Source organism: Electrophorus electricus, chromosome 4 (assembly GCF_013358815.1).
Source record: "Electrophorus electricus isolate fEleEle1 chromosome 4, fEleEle1.pri, whole genome shotgun sequence".
Lineage (NCBI taxonomy): Eukaryota > Metazoa > Chordata > Actinopteri > Gymnotiformes > Gymnotidae > Electrophorus > Electrophorus electricus.
The window spans coordinates 23,451,566-23,474,065 of NC_049538.1; the positions used below are offsets into that span (position 1 = coordinate 23,451,566).

Sequence of the window (22,500 nt, forward strand, 5' to 3'; positions counted from 1 at the left end):
GTTCTGATGGAAAGCAAACTGCAGAGGATCTAGGGAGTCTGGTATGTTCTCCTATATATGGGTCAGGACTAGCCTTTTGAAGCACTTCATTACAACTGGAGTCAGTACAACCGACTTGTAGTCACTGCAACAGGCGACTGGGCTCTTCTTGGGGAGGGGGATGATGGTGGTTGTCTTGAAGCAGATGGGTACTGTGACTTGTGCAAGGAACATTACGCATATGTCTGCAAAGACATCAGCCTGCTTCTATGAGCAAGCCCTCCTGTGCCCTCCTGGGGATGTTGTCTGGGCTTGTCACTTTACGTGGATTTATTCTCCTCAGGGTCCTGCTCACTTCTGCCAATGAGACTGTGAATGATGCACTCTGGGTGCTCCCGATTGCCACAACACTCATTTCTGGCTTGGTGTTAAGAATTTCAAAGCAGACATAGGAATCATTCAGATCATCTGACAGTGTGGAATGGCTGTTCGGTTACACCCTCTTCTTGTGCTGATAGCTTGTGATGCATTGCAGTCTCTGCCACATGTGTGGAGTGTCAGCAAATGTAGTAGCACTCCAGCTTCAGTCAGTATTGTCTCTTGGCTTCCTTTATGACACTGCGCAGGTCATACTTGGCCTTTTTGCAGTCATAAGCATCGCCAGAGACAAATGCAAATGCAGGTGCACAGTAAGGATTACACCTCACTCTTAATCCATGGATTTTGGTTTGGATACAATTTGATGCATTTTATAGGTGCATGTTCAGAAAATCAGATTCGTGCCACTTTTACCTTTTACCACTTTTACCTGGTCCTCAGTGAAAGTCCTGATGGCAGCGTTTTAAAAAACTTTACAATTAGTACTGCAAAAGCGTTCCTCTAGCACTTGATCAGTGTCTTCAGTCCACACGTTAACACATTTGCTCACTGGGGGGCTTACTTGAGGATTTGTCTGTATACTGGGCAGAGACACGGAGATGCGGTCAGACCGTCTGAGGTGAATATGGGGAGCAGCCTTTCATGTTGTGGAAAATATGGTCGAGAGGGTTTTTTTCTCTAACTGGAAAATTTCATGCTGGTGGAAGTACAGTTCTTTTTGTTTTGTTTTGTGTCTACGTAAATGTGCTTTCTGAAAGCTTGGCCTAAACATATAAGACATGTAATCCCTAATTGTCCTGCACACACACAGATACTGCACATGAACAGCCAGACTCATCCTACACACACATTCATAGAACGAGAACACAAAAATCACACTCACCCCACATGCGTGTGATAATGCCGGGCACCAGGTGCCTATGTGGCTGGCGTGTGCCAGGATGCCCATTGTGCTGGGGGTGGATGTGTTAGTATGAGCTAGTGGGACTAGAACAGAATGGTATTTTGCCTCTCTTTAAAACTGCCAACACAAACCATATGGTGGAAATATGACAGTCTTATGATATAACACTGCCATATGTTGGGAAAGAAATTTGACACAAGTGCAAAGAGAAATGCAATGGCTTTTACACATGAATGTAGACTTGGTACTCTTAAGGCTGCAGGATACTTCACGTGAAGCAGAACACCTTTCTCTCATGCAGTGTTGGAGAATGTTGGTTTGCTATTATGCTCAGCACAGCAATGATTCTCAGATGTGTACATTATGGAAGAATGGCAGCATTAATCACCAGAGCACTGTCTGCCATTTGCAACCACATTCACAAATACTTTTACTCAGTCATCACTCTTCAACTAGTCTTGTTCACCAAGGTCATGAATTTCTCACCTGTGTGCACAGCCAAAAAATCACAAGACAAACAACTTGACAGAACAAAACCATCACGACATTTATATATTTTATATCTGAACTAAAAGAAATCTGTCTGCCTTGGAAGCATAAATTAACCTTTAGAAGTGACAGGTCATACATCTTATTACCATTTGTCTCTACCATGACCTTCTTATATTGAACTACTGTAAACATGTTTTTGAGCGCAAACCATTTAAAAGTTGCTGAACTTGTACTATGTCCAGCAGCCTTCCAGCAGTGTGGTTGGGTGAGCATAGCCCACAGTAGGGTGCTGTCCAGGCCGCCAGCCATTCCAGTCTCCCTATCATCAGTCTCTTGATCCATTTATAATGTTCTCCTCTAATTTACATTCATTAATGGAAAAGTTACTGATGGTGAGAACCAGCTTTGACTGCTCCATTTTCAGAGGAGTGTGAGTGTGGTGGCCCACCCTCAGATGGGCTGAGCAGCCCCAGGCGGCTGTGCAGAAGCCATCGATCCCCACCTATCCTCTACACCTCTACAGCTTCAACCCGCTGCTTCCATCCACCCATTCACCTCTGGCCCTCACTTCCCTGCTAGTGTAGACCAAAACAGCCTCGCATTAGCTTCTAGTACATGTTCTATTGCACGTGGAGAGCTGGTTCGCTGCCGTGTTCTGGGAAGACTGAATCTGATCTGCCGATTGCACAGTAGCAGGAGTGAGTGGGACAGAAGGTAAATTTGGTGTCAGTGCAGGGCCACGCAGCTTGGGCTCCATATAGCTGAAGTAGGCTTCAAGGAGGCCATTAACCAGTGGCTGGAGAGACCCTCACAGGCCCATGTCTGTAGGTTACTAGGTGCTCCACTAGCCTGTACAGAATATTTGTAGCTTATATATAGTCTGAGTGTGTCTGTGTGTGTGTGTGTGTGTGTGTGTGTGTATTTGTAGGCGTGTCTGAATTTTAGTATGTGTATGTCTATATATCTTGCTTTTTTGGTGTACAGATCAGGCAGTAAAAATGTTAATAATTTTACAATAATAAAATGCATCTACAGTGCTGAATTGCTCTCTAATTAGCTGTCCTGATCTAATGATGTGGCTAAATAGCCAGTCATGATCGCCATGATTCCTAACACAATTTTCAATTGTCCTTTTCTTTTTTCACTCATGCCATATTTAGGAAACCATGCTGAGGATAATGGTGATGAAGGTAAATGATGAAGATGCAGTAGGTATGCAGTGGGTTTAAGAAGGAAACAGATATAAAACAAGCTAGGAGAAGACGCTAGAGAATTGTCTGCACTGTTTCCTCATGATTATAACTAGCAGCCAATGTGCCTATATAGTTTCCCTTTTAATGTGATATAGTGTACCTCAAATATATTTCCCAGTGCTTATAATTCACGGTTCCACACTATAGTTTTAGACTACGCTGAATGTTCTAACAGAGGTTTCGAACATACAGCATATTTGGGATCAGTTAAATAAACCCACATGCATCAGTCATCCAGAAATTCAGATCACGTCAGTTTTACTGCAAAGGATCTACTTAACACTGATACATATGTTGATATAAATGCCATAAATAAGCTTTACATCAGTGTTAATAGATACTGGTGCCATTGTCATGAGGTGCTTGTTGCACACATGATGTTGTTAATATTCTGCACACATTGTGTGTCTCGTAGCCATTAATCATGTTTGTGAATGTCTAATCTGGCTGTTATTTGTGGCAGTTCCATTTCCATGGCTGTCTGGAAGATGAATAAGTACAGATGATGGGGAAAGGGGTCCTCTAGCTCCCTCTGGCCAGTGGACTGGAGGCTGCTTTAAGTATGTGGTCGTGCTTAACACCCACACTGATCTGCCAGCACTGTCCTATTCAGAGGTCCGTTTGATTTTTGTGTTGATTATGTGTATTATTACACGTTCTATTCTTTGTTCACTACTGCAATGGTGTATTTCTGTTTTACATGACATGGTTTGGTTTATATGATACAGGTTTTTGAATTATGGCCAATGAACCATGACTTAATTTGAAATTTCTTCATTATACTAACTAATCTAGAAAGTTTTTAATCACTATGCAAACATGGTTATGCAGCCAGTGTCCTAAATTGACTGAATTTTTGCACTGGCTCTAATAGTCAAGTCCTCTTCTATTTGAATGCAGGGCAGTTATGAAGAAACTGTTAGTTACTCAGGAAAGGAAAACACATCTGCCCGTTTCTTAGCAACAGGTGTCTAAAGTTCACTTTTATATGTGTTCTTGCCAAATGATGTGACATTTGACTTGTGGTGTTAAGCACCGCATGAGTGATACAAAAATGTTTATCCTCGAATTGGGCCACACAGTCTGGGATTTCAACTTTGCCCCCGAAATAATCCCTGCGTGCCCTGGCTGTGCACCTGCATCTACCCTAAGAGCTGATGATTACCTGTTCAGCTGCAGGAAACTCAGCTTCTTGTAACAATGCTCTTGTGGGCACATGGAGAAGGCACGTGGGCACATTTTAAATCACTGCTGGGTTTTTGATGGATTTTCTTTAAGCATGGCGCTCGCTCTTCAGTAAATGTTTTTGTTGTTGTTGTTGTTTCTTTATTTTAAAAGATGTTATGTTTAATTGGCAGCTACTGTCACATCAGGCTGAAAATACTGATTCATAGTCATATGGTGGGGACTTTATGCAGTTTTTCTGACTCACTTTGACCACACTTACTGGAATGCAGGAACTGGGGACACGGTATGCTACCCAACACGCTGTGCTCAAACACACACTTGTATACAGTGCTGGTGTTATATCCAACAGTGGTGCTTGATAGAGGGCTCAGTAAGGCAGCTAGGCAGTTGGCTTATTATAACACTGCCAGTCACACAGACAGCATGATTGCACTGCCTGTTTTACATGCTAAAAAGACCTAATTACTGCTGGAGAAAAAAAAGAAACACTCACACAGAGATGTGCTATTTCTACGGTGATGGCTAAATGTTTGTGTTGAATTTAGTTGTTTAATTGGTTTATTTATACATGTATAATAGCATCTGTCTGAAGGGTCAGTCACTCATTCAATTAGTGCAAAGCAGTAATACAGTAATACTGTACTCTTTTTTACACACATATGTGCACTTACACACATGCTCTCTCTGTCTCTCTCTCGTTCTCTCTCTCTCTCTCTCTCTCTCTCTCTCGCTCTCTCTCTCTCTCACACACACACAGACACAGTCCACTTATACACACATACATACAGAGTACCTCTTCTTTCACTTGTTCACTCTTTCACTCTCCCCTTTTCACTCTTTCACTCTCTTTTTCCTGGACTATCTCTCTCCCTCTCCCTTAATTCTCTTTCTCTGTCCCAAGACCCTTATTTGGAAAGTATGGGTCTCATTCTCCTATTAATAGATTAATAGCCAAGTGCTACTGTGTTACAGAAGAAAGGATGTACTTGCTACTAACTAAGTCTGCACAGATGGACACAACTAAGTGTTTGCATGTGTAATTGACTGGCCTACATTACAATGTAGATGGAGCAGGCATGCGCTGATATTCATGCTGTGCTCTGAGGGGTATCATATACAGCTGTTGGCCTGTATTGGTGAGCGTTCTTAATGATGAACACTAGGCTGCTATGGTGGTAGCTACGATAATGTAGGCACTTTGAAAGATAACATAGCTTAGTTATCAGCTTTTGTGAATGTTTGTGAGCATTTGGTGCATGTATGTGTATATATTGTGTGATCCCAAGGTTAATGTGACTCTAGTAACAACTTGAGTGTTTTGTCCAAACCTGTGCCCTTCTCTAACCTTATTTCTCATTAAATCTCTGCCCCCCTGCCATCCACACCACCTGTTTCACAACACACACACACACCTGTCCCACATTTTTATACTCACAGTCTCACAGTCACACATATAAACCTGGTGAGCATACAATTACCTTCTGCTCTGGGCATGTATTACATGACCCCTTTCTTGCTCTCTTTCCCCTTCTCTCTCTCTTATTTCCTTTCTATAGCACCAAACAAAACTATAGATAGTGATGAATGTTCATCCATGTATTACCTTTTATTAGCCTCAATTTGCATTCAATCGTATTTGGGCTACCTTAAGTGGGTTTCCACCCAGCTCAAACTTTTTAAAGCATGTTCATATCTATCACCTTTTAGACATTAGTTCTAACTTATAATCTAACTGGGCAAGTTTCCTGGGCTGCATGGTTGGATGAAAAGGCCCTCTGTCCCCAAGGGCAAATGACACTCTTGCACAAAAGCTCATTGATTAGCCATCTCTGATTGATCCGCTGATAGACAGAGTCTTTTGGACATGTTTAAAGGGACCGTGGGGGCCTTCCTCTAGCACAGCCTGTTGATTGAGACTTCTTTTATAGGACGCCAGAGCGACATCGGCTGCCACCTGCGCTGGGTTTGACAGGGCTGGACCAAGAAGCTTTTCTGTGTGCTAGCTTCCACTTGCACTTGCAGCTAGACCTCTGACAAAAAAAATAGTGTAGCTGTCATTATTTTATTCATATTTTATTTTATTAAATTCCACATTCTCTTCTGCACTCAGAACCTTTCGGTCCAGATCAGGAAACAAAGTTGCAGCTCCCCTAGTGTGTATCTACACAGGGGAAGGTCTCATTCTGATGGCAGTGCATATGACCGCAGCTCTTCTGCACCTCTCTTAAGGCTGTCAGATGCAAAAGATTCAGCACAACTTTTCATCTGTTACTTTTTTTTTATCTTTCTTAGCGAGGGGCTCACAGGACACAAGGAAGGGAGAGGAGCAGTCATTTCCATTGCTGTATGTTAATCACCTTGGCATTCACTGCTGCAGCGGTTTAAAACAAAACGCTTTTAGAACTATAATAAAGCCAGTTGTTTGAGCTACTGTGGCATTTCCTATACTTTGATGGTTGGAAGTATTCTTACTCAAGGAAATTACAAGTTGTACCTTCAAAGCAGTTCGGTCAACAGCAGCTACTTGGGTGAACTGGTGGATTTCCAGTTTACAGTGAGTAAAGTGACCGCACTTACCTACTCTCCTGGAGTCAGCATGTAAGGTCAGGCATGGAGCTGGTCATTAAGATGACCTGGCAGGAATTAGAGCCATTAGCCTGACTGAATGTGGAACATGCCTCTTTGGCTCTGGTCTGATCTGGAGTGCTTCTTTGGCCTTGAGTTGTTCCATAGTGTTCTGCTGTGCACACTCCAATGACCAGAGAGCTTGGACACCAAAGTGCAAACTCTCAGCTGTGCTGTGTATTATGGAGACTGTCACTGCTTAAAGGAGAGGGTAGCATGGTGAAAACTGTCACTGAGGAAGGTAAATGAATGATCTGGCTACTATGCCAGTGAGCTATTAGATCTGGTGGTTAGGGAACACTTTTACCACCTGAAAGACATTTGGTTTGAGAGTGGGAGAGGCTACTTGTCACATGCAGCATGCCTAAACCCCCATGGCAGGAATTTTGCCATTAAGTCAGAGATGAAAGCTCATCCATTTATATGCTGTTAGAGGTCTCCTCTTCTATCGTTCTATCGCCTCCAACACGACATGCTTATGTTAGCATCCACACATAATACAGATTTATGTCTGGCATTAGCATTCATTCTGACACTAGGAGTATTATTAGTAACTGAGCTGCTAAATAAAGGTCTATGCACAAATAAAGCACACGTCATTAATTATTAATTAATTCAAAGGAAAAGAGAAAAGGTAAATCTGATTCCTATGTGAGTCAGGCAAGTCACTAAATGCTTTTCATGATGGCGTAGATCAATTATGAGGTTATCAGTCTTTTATACCCTTAAGCCCATTTCAATTAATCCTTAATCTTCATGAGCCCCCAGGACAATTTTTAGCGTAGAATATAATAATAGGTCTGGCCATGAAAATGACTCATTCCATTCCTCATAAAGTCCAACATGTTTCCAATAAGTTCAAAGTTCCTGGTGTGGGTCCATATGGCTGATATTGGACAGGAGCACAGGTGACGTGCCCTACTGTGAAAAGCACAAAGCCCGGGCTTGGACCAGCTCACGCCTTCTTTTTATAGGCCAACAAAAGCAGAAAAACAAAGGAACAAAGCTTGAACAATAAGGATCTGGTTTTATATCCAAGAAATAAAACCAGTGCTGCATAATTGCGTTGGAATGAGAGAAGAGACAGCCATGAATAAAAACATTAATACAGAGAGAGATGGAAAGCACATGTATCTGTGTGTGTGTGTGTGTGTGGCAAATATCTCCCTGGCTGTGCTGGTTCATTAGCAGACTGGTGGGGGAGAGGGCAGCTCTCTGGACACTAGTACATTGCATTGTGCCTGCAAATCTGATGAAGGGCAACTTTTATAGGACAAGTAAACAATGTTTCACAATTTACAGTGCATCCGGAAAGTATTCATAGCGCTTCACTTTTTCCACATTTTATGTTTCATCCTTATTCCAAAATAGATTTAATTCATTTTTTCCCCTCAAAATTCTACACACAATACCCCATAATAACAAAGTGAAAAAAGTTTGTTTGGAATTGTTACAAATTTATTAAAAATAAAAAACCAAAAAAATCACATGAACATAAGTATTCACAGCCTTTGCCATGACACTCAAAATTGAGCTCAGGTGCATCCTGTTTCCACTGATCATCCTTCAGTTGTTTCAACAACTTGATTGGAGTCCACCTGTGGTAAATCCAGTTGATTGGACATGATTTGGAAAGGCATACACCTGTCTATATAAGGTCCCATAGTTGACAGTGCATGTTGGAGCACAGACCAAGCCATGAAGTCCAAGGAATTGTCTGTAGACCTCCAAGACAGGATTGTATCAAGGCACAGATCAAGAGAAGGGTACAGAAAAACCTCTGCAGCATTGAAGGTCCCAATGAGCACAGTGGCCTCCTTTATCTGTAAATGGAAGAAGTTTGGAACCACCAGGACTCTTCCTAGAGCTGGGTAGAAGAGTCTTAGTCAGGGGGGTGACCAAGAACCCAAGGGTCACTCTGATAGAGCTTCAGCATTGCTCTGTGGAGAGAGGAGAACCTTCCAGAAGGACAACCATTTCTGCAGCACTCCACCAATCAGGCCTGTATGGTAGAGTGGCCAGATGGAAGCCACTCCAAAGTAAAAGGCACAAGGCAGCCTGCTTGGAGTTTGCCAAAAGGCACCTGAAGGACGATCCATGAGAAACAAAATTCACTGCTCATCACCTTGCCAATACCATCCCTACAATGAAGCATGGTGGTGGCAGCATCATGCTGTGCAGTTGTTTTTCGGCAGCAGGAACTAGAAGACTAGTCAGGGTCGAGGGAAAGATGAATGCAGCAACATACAGAGACATCCTTGAAGAAAACCTGCTCTAGAGCACTCTGGACCTCAAACTGGGGTGAAGGTTCATCTTCCAACAGGACAACAGCCCTAAGCACACAACTAAGATAATAAGAGTGTCTTCAGGACAACTCTGTGAATGTTCTTGAGTGGCCCAGCCACTCAAGACCTGAACCTGATTGAACATCTCTGGAGAGATTTGAAAATGGCTGTACCCCGATGCTCCCCATCCAACCTGATGGAGCTTGAGAGGTTCTGCAAAGAAGAATGGGAGAAACTGCCCAAAAATAGGTGTGCCAAGCTTGTAGCATCATATTCAAAAAGACTTAAGGCTGTAATTGCTGCCCAAGATGTTTCAACGAAGTATTGGGCAAAGGCTATGAATACTTATGTACATGTGATTTTTTTGTTTGTTTTTTATTTTTAATAAATTTGCAATCCAATCAAACTTTTTGCATTTTGTCATTATGGGATATTGTGTATAGAATTTCGAGGGGGAAAAACTTAATTTAATCCATCTTGGAATAAGTCTGTAACAACAAAATGTGGAAAAAGTGAAGCGCTGTGAATACTTTCCGGATGCACTGTAATAATTTCCTGGAACAATAGAGAACCTCTTTTGATTTTTGATTTTTTTTTTTACTGCTTCTATTAAGTCAAAGCTGCCAAAGAAATGCAGGTTCTTGGATCTGGCTTGCAGCTCTGTGAACATGTAATTGTTCAGTCATGAGCAGATTTCCTGCTTGTGTTGTGAAGGATAAAGTAAGGTCTATGAAAAAGTTTAGTAATTACCAAAATTCAGGAGGGACAACATGTACATCAGTCTAATGATCAAAAGTGCTGTCAGTTATCAAGTTGTGGCCTGGAAAATGTATATTAATTTGCAGATCTCAGGACAGGTAAATACTGAACTTCATAATAACATGTGATGCATCTTCAAAGACTCAAGGCCACAGTTTTACAATAGGCTCATAAAAAACCAAGTCACATCAAAACTTTGTGTTCCTCTCTTCATTCCCTATTCTCCCTTTCTCCAGGACTTACATTGTCCTTTCCCTTGTGCTGACATTCCATAAGCAGCCCAGATACCTATTTATTCTGTCTCTCTCTCTCCCTCCTTCCCTCTCTATATCTGTCATTCTCTCTCTTTCTGGAAAGGCATAAAAGCATCAGCATCTTAACCTTATTACTTTGCACTCTCACAGTCATATGGGTTGGAGAGTAATATGGGCACTTCTGTCTCTGTATGTATTTGGTAATTAATAATGGTGCTTTTTCCCTGATGTACAGTGATACTGTCTCCCATGCTGTCCCTCAGCCCTAATAGTGAGAGATTTCTTTTATAGCATTAGCTGAAAATTCTGTTTTGTTCCTGGAATTCCCAGAGAAACAGACCACTGAGACCACTAAATTGCGATTTATGTTCCAAGGGGTTTTATAGTTTTACACATGTACTTACATACTTACATTTTATAGTTTTACACATTTTGTTACACACGTGTGTGGAGGTGTTTTTTTTTTTTTTAATGTAACTGTAATATTATGTCAAATATTCAGTAGCTAAATGCTTACTATAATCAAACAGTTATCATACGCTAAAAAGCAAGATTGATTATGCCCAACATTCCTAATTAAATTAGGGGCATTTTCAAGCATTTTACTTCATATACATGCAGTTTATAGCTGCAAAAATACCATTTGTGAGATCTTGGTGTGGGATTATATCAGTTCCCTCTTTTTTACCGATGCTTGTGTGTTAGCAGCACTCCCTGGTGGACAATTTTCAGTGAATTTTCAGTGAACTAAACATGAGTAATTAGGTTTATTAAGTGTTTTTATGTCATTGAGCAAGTCATTCTTACTAAATGTTATGATTGTTAGTGAATATTTTTGAATGTAGTGATTATATACTGTATGATAACCTGTGTCACCTATCTATGAGGGGAAAGGGTTGAACAGTTCACTACAAGTATCTTTGCATGCTCAGAGGAGAGCAGTAAACAGTTCACTTGCTAAGTATCTGTGTAAAAGCCTGAGTTAAAGTGCCACTCTGTGAAGTGTCAAATACGACAGAATGCCAAATCTAGGAAAGGTCTAAATGTTGGGGTGGGGTGGGGTGGGGTGGGGTGGGGGGGGGTTTAGGTAACTCTGCATTCATAATCAGTTAAATGATGGCATGAGGCACCTATCACACTCTTTTAGTCACCAGCTGAATGGTAACCCATCAGGACACTCACACACATACCCCTGCTTTTAGGCACAGAGGAATACAGTCTCATGGCCCAGGGTCCCTGAGCTGTTAGCTGCACATTAATTCACTCTCCTCAGTGGAGTGTCAGTGGGTGTGAGTGTGCATTTTCATCAAAAATGTGTTTATTCAGCCATCAACATGCCTGTAACAAATCCATAGCTGAATAATGTAATTTCTTACCTTAATTGTAGCTGGGGGGTGCATGTATGTGTGTATTAAGAACATGTTGTTCACCATGCTGACTTGTGATTCAGACATGATAAAGAGCACATGTGAGGAGATTGAAGAGTCAGTCATTAACTGAACAGTAAGTGCAGAGACATGCACATTCCTTTGAGTAAAACTTTGTATTATTTATCATCCTAACTATTGTTGATATTCTTCAGCACATTAGCTGTGTATTAATCAATAGTTTCCCCAGAAGCTGTTATCAGACACTTCCATGTTCTGAAATAGGGAATACATCCTGGGTTACAAAGTACAGAAAAAATCAGAACAGATCACAATCATAACTCTGTTGGTTACTAATTACACTCCTCAGGCACTGATTGGAAGGGAAGGGTACATATGTGTGTGTGTGTGTGTGTGTGTGTGTGTGTGTCTGAGAGAAAGAGAGAGAGAGGGGGAGAGAGAGAGGGAGAGAGTAAGAGACATGAGTATGCGGCAGAAGGGGTGGTGAAGCAGTTAGGCACACGGGGAGTCGCTGAGGTATGAACTATAAAACATCCACGCCAGGCTATTTCAGGCTACACCCCTAAGGCAGAGAGAGAGAGGGAGGGACAGAGAGGAAGGGAGGGACAGATGCACAGACAGTCATAGACGACGGGGATTCCTCTGAATCAAAAGCAGTATCTCCACCCTAGCAGAAAGTATTGCTTTTAATATAATTCCTGACTAAATCTCCCTTTGCTTTCATGCTTCTCTCTCTCTCTCTCTGTCACTCTCTCTCATTCTCTCTCTCACTCACTGTCTCTCATTATCTCTCACTCTCTCATTATCTCTCTCTCTCTCTTTTTCACCCCTTTCCCCTTCTCTCTCATTCCAGGCTCAGCATACCAATGAGAAAGGGACTGCACCACTGCACTCTTCCTCCCCAAGAGTCGTGACTCTCTTTTCCTTCCCTCTCATGTTCATTCTGCCTTTTGCTGCACTTGTTTAAGGCTTCCTTTTTATCTCCTACTCTTCCTGTTACACTTCCCCTTTACTCCCTGTTCATACCGTCTCTTCTACCATCATCTCTCCAGTGCAGTACTGACCCTTGCTGCATTCTACACTCAGCATCATTCATAGTTGTGAGTCACTTTCAGGCTTGTAAACTAAAGTAACATTCCTCACATATCGGATTTTACAGCAAACTACAATTCCCATCTTCCCACCTGAGACCCAGGCCAGGTTTCCATGGTTTCATAATGAATCTCTTCGGAGAGTGATATGTAAAGTGAGTTTGAAAATGTGGATTACTATCAATAAAGCACAGCACTGTAGTATAAGTAAACTGTGTGTGTGTTTGTGTGTGTGTGTGTGTGTGAGGGGGGTCTAGTTACTGAATTAAGGAAGTGAGTTTAATGGAATGCACTGCACAGATAACAGCGGAGTCAGCACTCTGCTGCCACCCACCACAATCCAGACATGAGACAGCTTCTCCTCTCTCTTTCCCCGAGGCCAACTACCTCCCACCCCACCCAACTCTAACCCCACTGCTGTGTTTGTCTTACCCAGGGTCCTCCCTCTGAGTGTGTTATGTGTTTGAAATCTAATGCCACATGTAGAAATATAAAGGACTATTACATGAACCAGTGTGCTCAGGGACCATGGTACTGCATAGCCATACATTAGAGTACTTCTGTAAACAGACCTAATGCAATTCTGTTCTTACCACTTCTGTTTAAATATTACACACAGATGTATTTATATGTATACATGTATGTGTGTGTTGGACAGAACTACCTTGTTTGCACCATCACATGTAAAATATTTGATTTATTTCTTATTATTCCTATGATCACTCATCTTTTTCTGCCCATATCTTCCTGCCACATAAGCAGAAATACTGAAGGGGAGAGAGAGGGAGAGAAGGATTGTTGTGCCCTTACATTTGTAACCTTGTGTGTGGATGGATGTCGGTGTGTGTAAGTTGGCGTGGTTGTGTATGTAGGTTTGAGTGTGGGGGTGGGTGTTGGGGTGGGTAGGTGTGGATATATAGGGATGGGAGAGTATGTTTGAGGGTTTATAGGTGGGTGTGGGGTATGGGTGTGGGTATATGGAGTTTGGATGTGTAGATGGGTATAGGTGGGTGGATAGGTGTGTAGATGGGTGTGGGTGTGGTGGAAAGGGCCCTGTTCTCTATGGGTATTAACCTGTTTGAGTCTCCTGCTAAGTACCAAACAACGCTTATCATACTCTGCTCTTGTTACAAGGTGTGTGTGTGTGTGTGTGTGAGTGCATATATACTTTTATGTGCAGGAATTCTGCAATTGATAAACATTGGACTGTATGACATTGAAGTATTGAATTTTGGAAATGCCCTGGTGATATTGTTGGTGAAGGGATGATAAACATATCAAGAGAGCTGCATGACTCAACAAGATGAGCTAAATGCAGATAGAATGCTACAGTGACAAATTATTTTACCGTGTTCCATCACACTCAGTTCTCTGGACTCTCCATGGCAACCCCTGGCAGCGATGGGTACTGGCCAGTGTCAATCCAGGACAACTTGCTGCTCCAAGCAAGATGCGGACCTAGACCATGCAACCTGCCAACCTACCACCTATTGTCTTAGAGATCTCTGCCCCCAGGGCTGAATGCACCTGAACCTTCATCTGCACATGCCCTAATTGTGTGGCATCTCTGTTTCCATTAGCCCCATGCTGCTGATCTACAGTTCTACCCCTTTCAGATTGAGTGGCAACAAATGCTAAAAGGAAACTTAAATAACTCTGGGAGTCTGTCATTCCACACTGAGCCCCTTATTATATGCACTTCTTTTAGAAAGTGTTGCACTGATGTCTGATTCATTTCCCTTTGGGTTTGAGTCTGCAAATACATAATGGACAAGAGAGAGGTGTCTTAGCATTTGTTTACCACAAACACCTGGATTTTGTCCAGTGAGACAACCGAATCATAACTATTTCCCCATTCTTCAGTCATCTTTTATGGCATTCCAGATAAGAAAAGAATGGCACAAGAGAGTCTTGCTGTGATAAGACAAGAAAACTTGCCATGAGAATGTAAGTGAGGCATATTCCTTTTTCCACAGTTTCACTGGAAGAATGCAAGGGAAAAATAAAAGCCAGGAGTCTTATGAATAGGGCACAGGTGCAGGACAGTGGTGGGAGGAGAGTCCTCTGCAGGGTTCGGTTAAACACACAGTGAAAGGTTTCCTCTCCCTCAGACACAGCAGTGTCTGAGAAACAGCTGGAAAATGCTGTTTAGCGTACTTTTGTACCGTTACGCTGAGATATTTGAAGTGAGACCAGTATTGTGCTGTAACTCTTCTGGAATCACATTTCCAGTTTATTGCTTTCTCTTAGTGTATTCCATTTGGAAATGGCTTTTTGATGAATGTGTGTATTGCAGGGCAAAAACAATCTGGAACACACACAGGTAATAGAACTCAAGGAATAGATGGCACCAGCTGAGACTTTTCAGTGCTTTAGAAAGTGATGCATTCCCTTTACTTGTACAAGGAGCACATAATCATAAGCTTTCATTATTGCCTAGAAAAATTCCCCTGCTACATAGCCTGTTACTGTACTGACATATAGAATAGTCTTCTGAGTGTACAAATTAAGAGCTGCTTGAGATTAACCATCAGCAATGAGTTTTACCCCAAAGGTCACTGAGTTTGACTTGTAGAGCTCTTTCTTTGATGGCTGATTTTAACACCATGGAGCTTTTGGGGAACTGGGCTCAGGGCTTTTTAAGATGAAGCATGAGGTATTTTTTCATGCAGATTCAACCCCCCAAACAGACACATTTTAGATGTTTGGCACATTTATTGCAGGGAGCAGTGTATTATATGGCGGCAGGGAGACAGGCCCAACCTGGCTTGAAACGAATTACAATGGAGTATGATTGATGTGAAATACCAGCCAACCAGCTGTTCCTTCATTCAGCTTAAACTTTATTACGCAAATCTAGTTAAAAAGAAGAGTGACAGATAAGGGGACACACATGCATGTACTTCTTAAGTATGCTGACAATGTTGATAGCTTGACAGACAGTACGGGGGCAGTGATGTTACGTATAGGTATAAATACACTTCAGAAGTGTGCGCATACATGCATATGCACACACACATACACGCATGCGTACACACATGCAATTTTGACAAATTGGTTTGTGGGGAAAAAAGCAGAGTAAGATTCAGCCTCTCAGTTTTTCCCACATTTCAGCCAAGCCCTAATGGAACAGAATCTCTGTGAGCTAAAATACTCCCTATTTCTCATTTTCCTTCTTCCTCTCCCCCTCCCACTCTCCATCTCCCGTTTTGTTATGTCTGTCTCTCACTTTATAACACTTCCTCATTCGTTCTCACTCCCGCTCTCTCCTTTCACTCTCTCACTCTTTTTCATCTCCCTGGCTAAGTGCTTTTTCAGCACTGCTCATATCATTTGTCCTTGTCATATCATATGAACAATATTTCTAAACAGCAGCCTTCAGAATATTCTGAACAATATTTTAAACTATGTCACACCTCTGGAGTTAATTTCAATTATTAAAGCAAAACTCTTTAGTACTCTTTTTAATCAGTTGGTATTAATTTCACATGTTTTGTTTTGGCGTATATATATATATATATATATATATATATATATATATATATATATATATATATATATATATATATATATGTATGTGTGTGTGTGTATATATATATATATGTGTGTGTGTGTGTGTGTGTGTGTGTGTGTGTGTATGGAAGGCAAGACTAAGGGTCAAGAATGATGCTCAAAACACTTTCTTATATTTATGTATCTGAATGACCAATCTAAGATCATGTGGGAATTCCATATACAGACTGAACAAAATGGTATTGGCCAAACAACCAGACATAGTAGTGGTGGATAACTAGCAGAAGAGGGTGTGACAGATGTAGCAATCCCAAGAGATAGCAACATCAGGAACAAGGAACACGAGAAGCTTTAGAAATACCCAGGGCTGAAAGAAGAGCTGGAAAAGATGTGGAGGGTGAAGGCAACAATGGTTCCCGTGGTAATTGGAACTCTAGGAGCTGTGACCTGAAAACTGGGAGAATGGCTCCAGCAGATCCCAGGAACAAAATCTGAGATCTCCATACAGAAGGGTCCTGGGAACAGCTAAGATACAGGACCCTCAAACTACCTTGGGTCCTATATCTTAGCTGGACCCTCAAGCTCCCAGGCCTCTGGTAGAGGTCACAGGTGAGGGGGGAATTTTTTATATGTGTAAAGAATATATAATGACATGCATGTAAATGACCACACTAGCTAATAATGTACAGTACATCATATAATGACTATTTATCTTAGCAAAGTATTGCTGTACAATGACCAATACATTTTATTAAAAAACAACATAACATTTTAAGTGTACAAATGAAACATTTAACACAGGGAAATTTTAGAAGCAAAAAAATGCATCATGAGAATAAATAAGAAAGTTTGTTTTATGTTTAGCACAAAATAAACATTATATATATATATCTTATTACCACAGTTATTGCATTCCAGTGGCATCTGATCTCCCCTGTTCACTGTGAGACTACTGATGCAGAGTGTGTCCTGTGTCACTATGTTTGAGCACATCTGCGTATGTTGTCAAATCATACAAACATAACATGTGACAGGCTTAGCTCAGCTCCTTTAGCACCTTCAGTGCACACTGCTCTATAATAATGCCTCCTCTGTTGCAAGCTTGGCCTGGGTTGCTGGGTGACAGGTGGGCACTGATTCTTGGAGTTTGGACAGTGTTTTTCCCATGGTGCTGTTTGGCCATTGCAAATGCATGCCAGTTTCCAATACACCACCCCTGCCCAGGCACAAACCAGGACCGGAGACATCCATCAGGCATCACTCTGGTTTCCTACTCAAATAAGCACACACACACACACACACACACACACACACACACAAGCTTATTGGATTCTAAGACTTCTATGCTGGAATTTCACGTATTTCCACAACCTCTTCAAACCACAGTGCCACACATCCCTGCTAGAAATAATGTAAACGAAGCCTGTTAGAAGTGCTAGAGCCCTGTGGGCAGGCTACAGTTCAAGTGGGATGGATGGCTTCTGCAGTAGATGTGAAGTGAGTTTCTCGCTGTCAGTCACAATGAAGAATAGTTCCTGTAGCCACTCATCCATGCAGCAATAAAAAAAAGGTATGTCTCAGCAACTGGAGTGTGTCAGAGAGGAGTCATACTGATGAGGGGTGGTTGTTTGGATCTTGTCTCTATGCCCTGCTGTGCACTAGGTCAATGGTCTCCAGCCATAGTCATATGGAGCCTTTTGTTTATGTCTTACTGTCCAAATTACTTTTTAGCAGAACCTGCAGAGAGAACGCAATTATAGATGAACCCAACTAACAGCAAATTCACAGCCATTCTAACTTAAAAGTGGAACGAATGTAATAATCAAATGACTATCCTGCAGGCTAGATTACCTCCTAAAGCCAATTCATTTTACATGCAGAATGTCATATCCCTTGATTAAAACTTGGGTCATAATTGGTTGCATTTAGATGAAAAATTAACAATCATCATATGGTAGTGGAGGAGCAAAAGTGGCTGTAAGACAGAGAGTTTGTTGTTGAATATTTTTGAGGAAGTTTGTATTTGTGTTTATAGTTATGTTTATCGGGGTCATTGGCATAGTCTCTACTGGTAGTTGATAATATATGGAGAAAACAGCAGAAATAAAAAACATTTTTAAAGTACAGAGCTGCACTATATTGACAAAAATATATGTAATTGCACATGAATGTGATTCATGAAAATTCTGCAGAAACATTACTCATGGTCGTCTGCGGATGATTATAGGCTTATGCTGCAGCAGTGTACAGTGGTGTGAAAAAGTGTTTGCCCCTTCCTGATATCTTATTTTTTTGCATGTTTGTCACACTTGTTTCAGTTCATCAAACAAATGTAAATATTAAACACAGAAAACATGAGTAAACACAAAATGCAGTTTTTAAATGAAGCTTTTTATTAATAATGGAAAAAAATCCAAACCTACATGGCCCTGTGTGAAAAAGTGATTGCCCCCTAAACCTAATAACTGGTTGGGCCACCCTTAGCAGTAACAACTGCAATCATGTGTTTGCAATAAGTAAAGCAATGAGTCTTTTACAGCGCTGTGGAGGAATTTTGGCCCACTCATCTTTGCAGAATTGTTGTAATTCAGCCACATTGGAGGGTTTTCAAGCATGAACCGCCTTTTTAAGGTCATGCCACAGCATCTCAATCAGATTCGGGTCAGGACTTTGACTATGCCACTCCAAAGTCTTCATTTTGTTTTTCTTAAGCCATTCAGAGGTGGACTTGTGGGTGTGTTTTGGATCATTGTCCTGCTGCAGAACCAAAGTGCGCTTCATCTTGAGGTCACGAACAGATGGCCAGATATTCTCCTTCAGGATTTTTTGGTAGACAGCAGAATTCATGGTTCCATTTACCACAGCAAGTCTTCCAGGTCCTAAAGCAGCAAAACGGCCCCAGACCATCACATTACCACCGCCATATTTACTGTTGGCATGATGTTCCTTTTCTGAAATGCTGTGTTATTTTTATGCCAGATGTAATGGGACATACACCTTCCAAAAAGTTAAACTTTTGTCTCGTCAGTCCACAGAGTATTTTCCCCAAATTCTTGGGAATCATCAAGATGCTTTCTGGCAAAACTGAAATGACCCTTTATGTTATTTTTGCTCAATGGTGGCTTTCATCTTGGAACTGGGCCATTTTTGCCCAGTCTCATTCTTATGGTGGAGTCATGAACACTGACCTTGCAAGGCCTGCAGTTCTTTGGATGTCGTTGTGGGGTCTTTTGTGACCTCTTGGATGAGTCGTCGCTGCGCTCTTGGGGTAATTTTCGTCAGCCGGCCACTCCTGGGAAGGTTCACCACTGTTCCATGTTTTCACCATTTGTGGATAATGGCTCTCACTGTGGTTCGCTGGAGTCTCAAAGCTTTAGAAATGGCTTTATAACCTTTTCCAGACTGATGGAGCTCAATTACTTTGTATTTCATTTGTTCCTGAATTTCTTTGGATGGCAGCATGATGTCTAGCTTTTGAGGATCTTTTGGTCTACTTCACCTTGTAAGGCAGGTCATATTTAAGTGATTTCTTGGTTGAGAACAGCTGTGGTAGTAATCAGGCCTGGGTGTGGCTTGAGAAATTGAACTTTCCAAAGATGTGATAAACCACAGTTAATTTATGTTTTAACAGGGAGGGCAATCATTTTTTCACACAGGGCCATGTAGGTTTGGATTTTTTTCCCCTTAATAATAAAAACCTTCATTTAGAAACTGCATTTTGTGTTTGTTTGTGTTATCTTTGTCTAATATTTAAATTTGTTTGATGATCTGAAACATTTAAGTGTGACAAACATGCAAAAAAATAAGATATCAGGAAGGAGGGAAACACTTTTTCACACCACTGTAGAAATTTGTGATTTCCTCTTTACAGATTATTTTACAGCCTTTTCCTCTGGTGTTGTATTACAGAATCTACCACTGTAATACAGATTAACAAAAAAAGAGTGAAACAGAGCAAATCTCAGGGGGTGCTGCATATATGTGTGTGTATTGTTGTGTGTAGATGCATGTGTGTGAGAGAGAGTCAGAGTTATTGAGTTGCTCTCCATAAGGGAAAAGAGAAGACATTCAATGAAGGGCTGTGACTCCTCTTGCAGCTACTCAATGGACAGCCCGACACTCCTCACTACATTTGTGACCAACAATGCTCCACTATGCACACAAAGGCACTAAAGATGCAAAGAGATAAAGAAAACAGAATATAAAAAAACAGTCGTGGATTGTTGCATGCAAAGCTTGTACATTGCATTGTGTAAATTAAGAGAATTACTGATCTAAGCATTAGGTTTGCTGTGAAATGAATGAATGAAACTCAAATTCTGTTTTCCATGACGAAAACTGCACACCTCTCCTTTGATAAACATTTAAATATATACACATGCATCCATGAACATGCACATTTATGCCCTCATACCTTAAAACTGTGGTATCCTAGCAACTACAACGCTGAAGGATAGCAAGTGAGTATGTGTGTGTGTGTGTGTGTGTGTGTGTGTGTGTGTGTGTGTGTGTGTGTGTGTGTGTGTTTGGTTTGTGTGTTTTGTCCACTTCAGTGTTTTGCCATTCTCACACAGTATTCTTAAGATTAAATTGTTTATTGTCCTTGTGCCTATTTCTATTGATTTACATTCACCCCAAAGTGAATTATTCCCATGTGAATGAATCTTTATAACTACCTTATACTTGTTTTTTTTTAATAGCTATACTATGATTATTGTTAATGAAAGCATGGGCACTAAAATATGACACTCTCTCACTCACTCTCTCCTTCCATCCACCTCTCTCTCCTTCTCTCACTCTCACCCTCTGGATCATCTTCACGATCCACTCTACATTCACACTGTTCTTACACACATCTATGTCAAGGCCACTCATAATACTAAACTGAGCAGCTATTAGTTGAAGTTGTTAACACTTCAGCACTGCTAATTCTCTCTCTCTCTCTCTCTCTCTCTCTCTCTCTCTCTCTCTCTCTCTCTCTCTCTCTCTCTCTCTCTCTCCCTCTCACTCTCTCACTCTCTTTCTCTCTCTCTCTCTCTCTCTTACTCTCTTTCTCTCTCTCTCTCTCTCACTCTTTCTCTCTCTCTCTCTCTCTCTCTCCCTCTCTCTCCCCCTCTCACTCTCTCTCTCTCTCTCTCTCTCTCTCCCCCTCTCACTCTCTCTCCCCCCCCCCCCCTCTCTCTCTCTCTCTCTCTCTCTCTCTCTCTCTCTCTCTCTCTCTCTCAGTGTTGAGTATAGGAGAGGGGGGGTTCTGGGAAGGCACTGTGAAAGGGAGGACTGGCTGGTTCCCTGCAGACTGTGTGGAGGAGGTGCAGATGAGACAGTATGACCCTCGACTAGGTAAGTACTAAAACACACACACCGCTCACATTTTTATACAGACTGCAGAACAAGGGCATTCCTGTTGGCACCACACACAGTCCTCAGTAAATGTCTTGTTTTGCATGTATCCCACCACTCTCCACTGACTGCATTAAATATCTCATTTAAATGTAATCTGTGCAAGATAGATGAAGCATTCTAAAACTTTTCGCCAGTAACAGCACTAAAAAGTCACCCGTACCATCACTCACATAAAGAGCCTCTGTTAAGAGGAGGTTAAAAGGTTAAGCATTACCCTTGAGCTTTTGAAAACTTATACTTGAAAGATTTAATGATTTTAGGAAACAATCTCTTCAGTGTGCGATATTTCGATAGATTCAGTTTCAAGTGAATTAGAAAAGAACAGGGAAGAAGGTGTGTGTAACATAGCAATAGCCCGGCAGTCTGAACAATGCTTAATTGTAATTGCTCTCATTATTCCTTTTAGAAACATTTTCTTATTATTATGCCACACACACACACACACACACACACACACACACACACACACACACACACACACACACACACACCACAAGTGATATGGAGGTCAAAATTTCCATCCCCACATCTGCTCAACCTGGTTTTAAGTCATAATTAATGGAGAAACCCAGACTTAAAACCAACCAAGAAACACTTTTTTCAAAGTCAATTTTTTTTTCAAATGCATTCTCTCAGGCCATATCATACTGTACATCTCTGAATAGACATTGTTCACTCAAAGGCTTTGATAAAAATTAAAAAAAAATAGACCTTGATGTGAAATATGTTATGTGCCTTTTTCATAAGCACGGCAACATAAACATAAATAAAAATTGTTGTAATTGCTTATTAGTTTATTATTCATAATTCCCAAAGTACAGGTTTTGTCCTGTATTTATTATGTGACACCAAGTATTTTCAGTTCTCATTTAAGCACTGTTTTCTTTGGACAGTTCCCTTATTTCATCACTGTAGACAGTACTTCAGTTCTAAGCTTTAATTCAGTAAGCATCTGTTTCAGAACCTTGGACAGCACCATGTATTCGTC

General features: G+C 41.2%; 1 protein-coding gene and 1 long non-coding RNA gene across 10 annotated transcripts in view; one reads left to right on the forward strand and one right to left on the reverse strand.

Moving 5' to 3' along the window:
* The window catches only part of shank3a (SH3 and multiple ankyrin repeat domains 3a), a 159,601-nt gene that overhangs the window by 104,643 nt on the left and 32,458 nt on the right, over nucleotides 1-22,500 (forward strand). For all 9 annotated transcript variants that reach the window (XR_004775894.1, XR_004775895.1, XM_027015131.2 and 6 more), the window contains one exon: nucleotides 21,336-21,449. Coding sequence is in view for 7 of the 9 variants with exons in the window: in XM_027015131.2 (XP_026870932.2) it covers nucleotides 21,336-21,449 (114 nt within the window). In the remaining 2 variants the exon portion in view is untranslated. The remainder of the gene's footprint in view (nucleotides 1-21,335; nucleotides 21,450-22,500) is intronic.
* LOC113580524 lies at nucleotides 5,782-6,979 on the reverse strand. Its single transcript, XR_003410971.1, has 2 exons — nucleotides 6,772-6,979; nucleotides 5,782-6,224 (listed from the first exon to the last, which is right to left on the reverse strand). It is a non-coding gene; the product is annotated as an uncharacterized LOC113580524 (long non-coding RNA).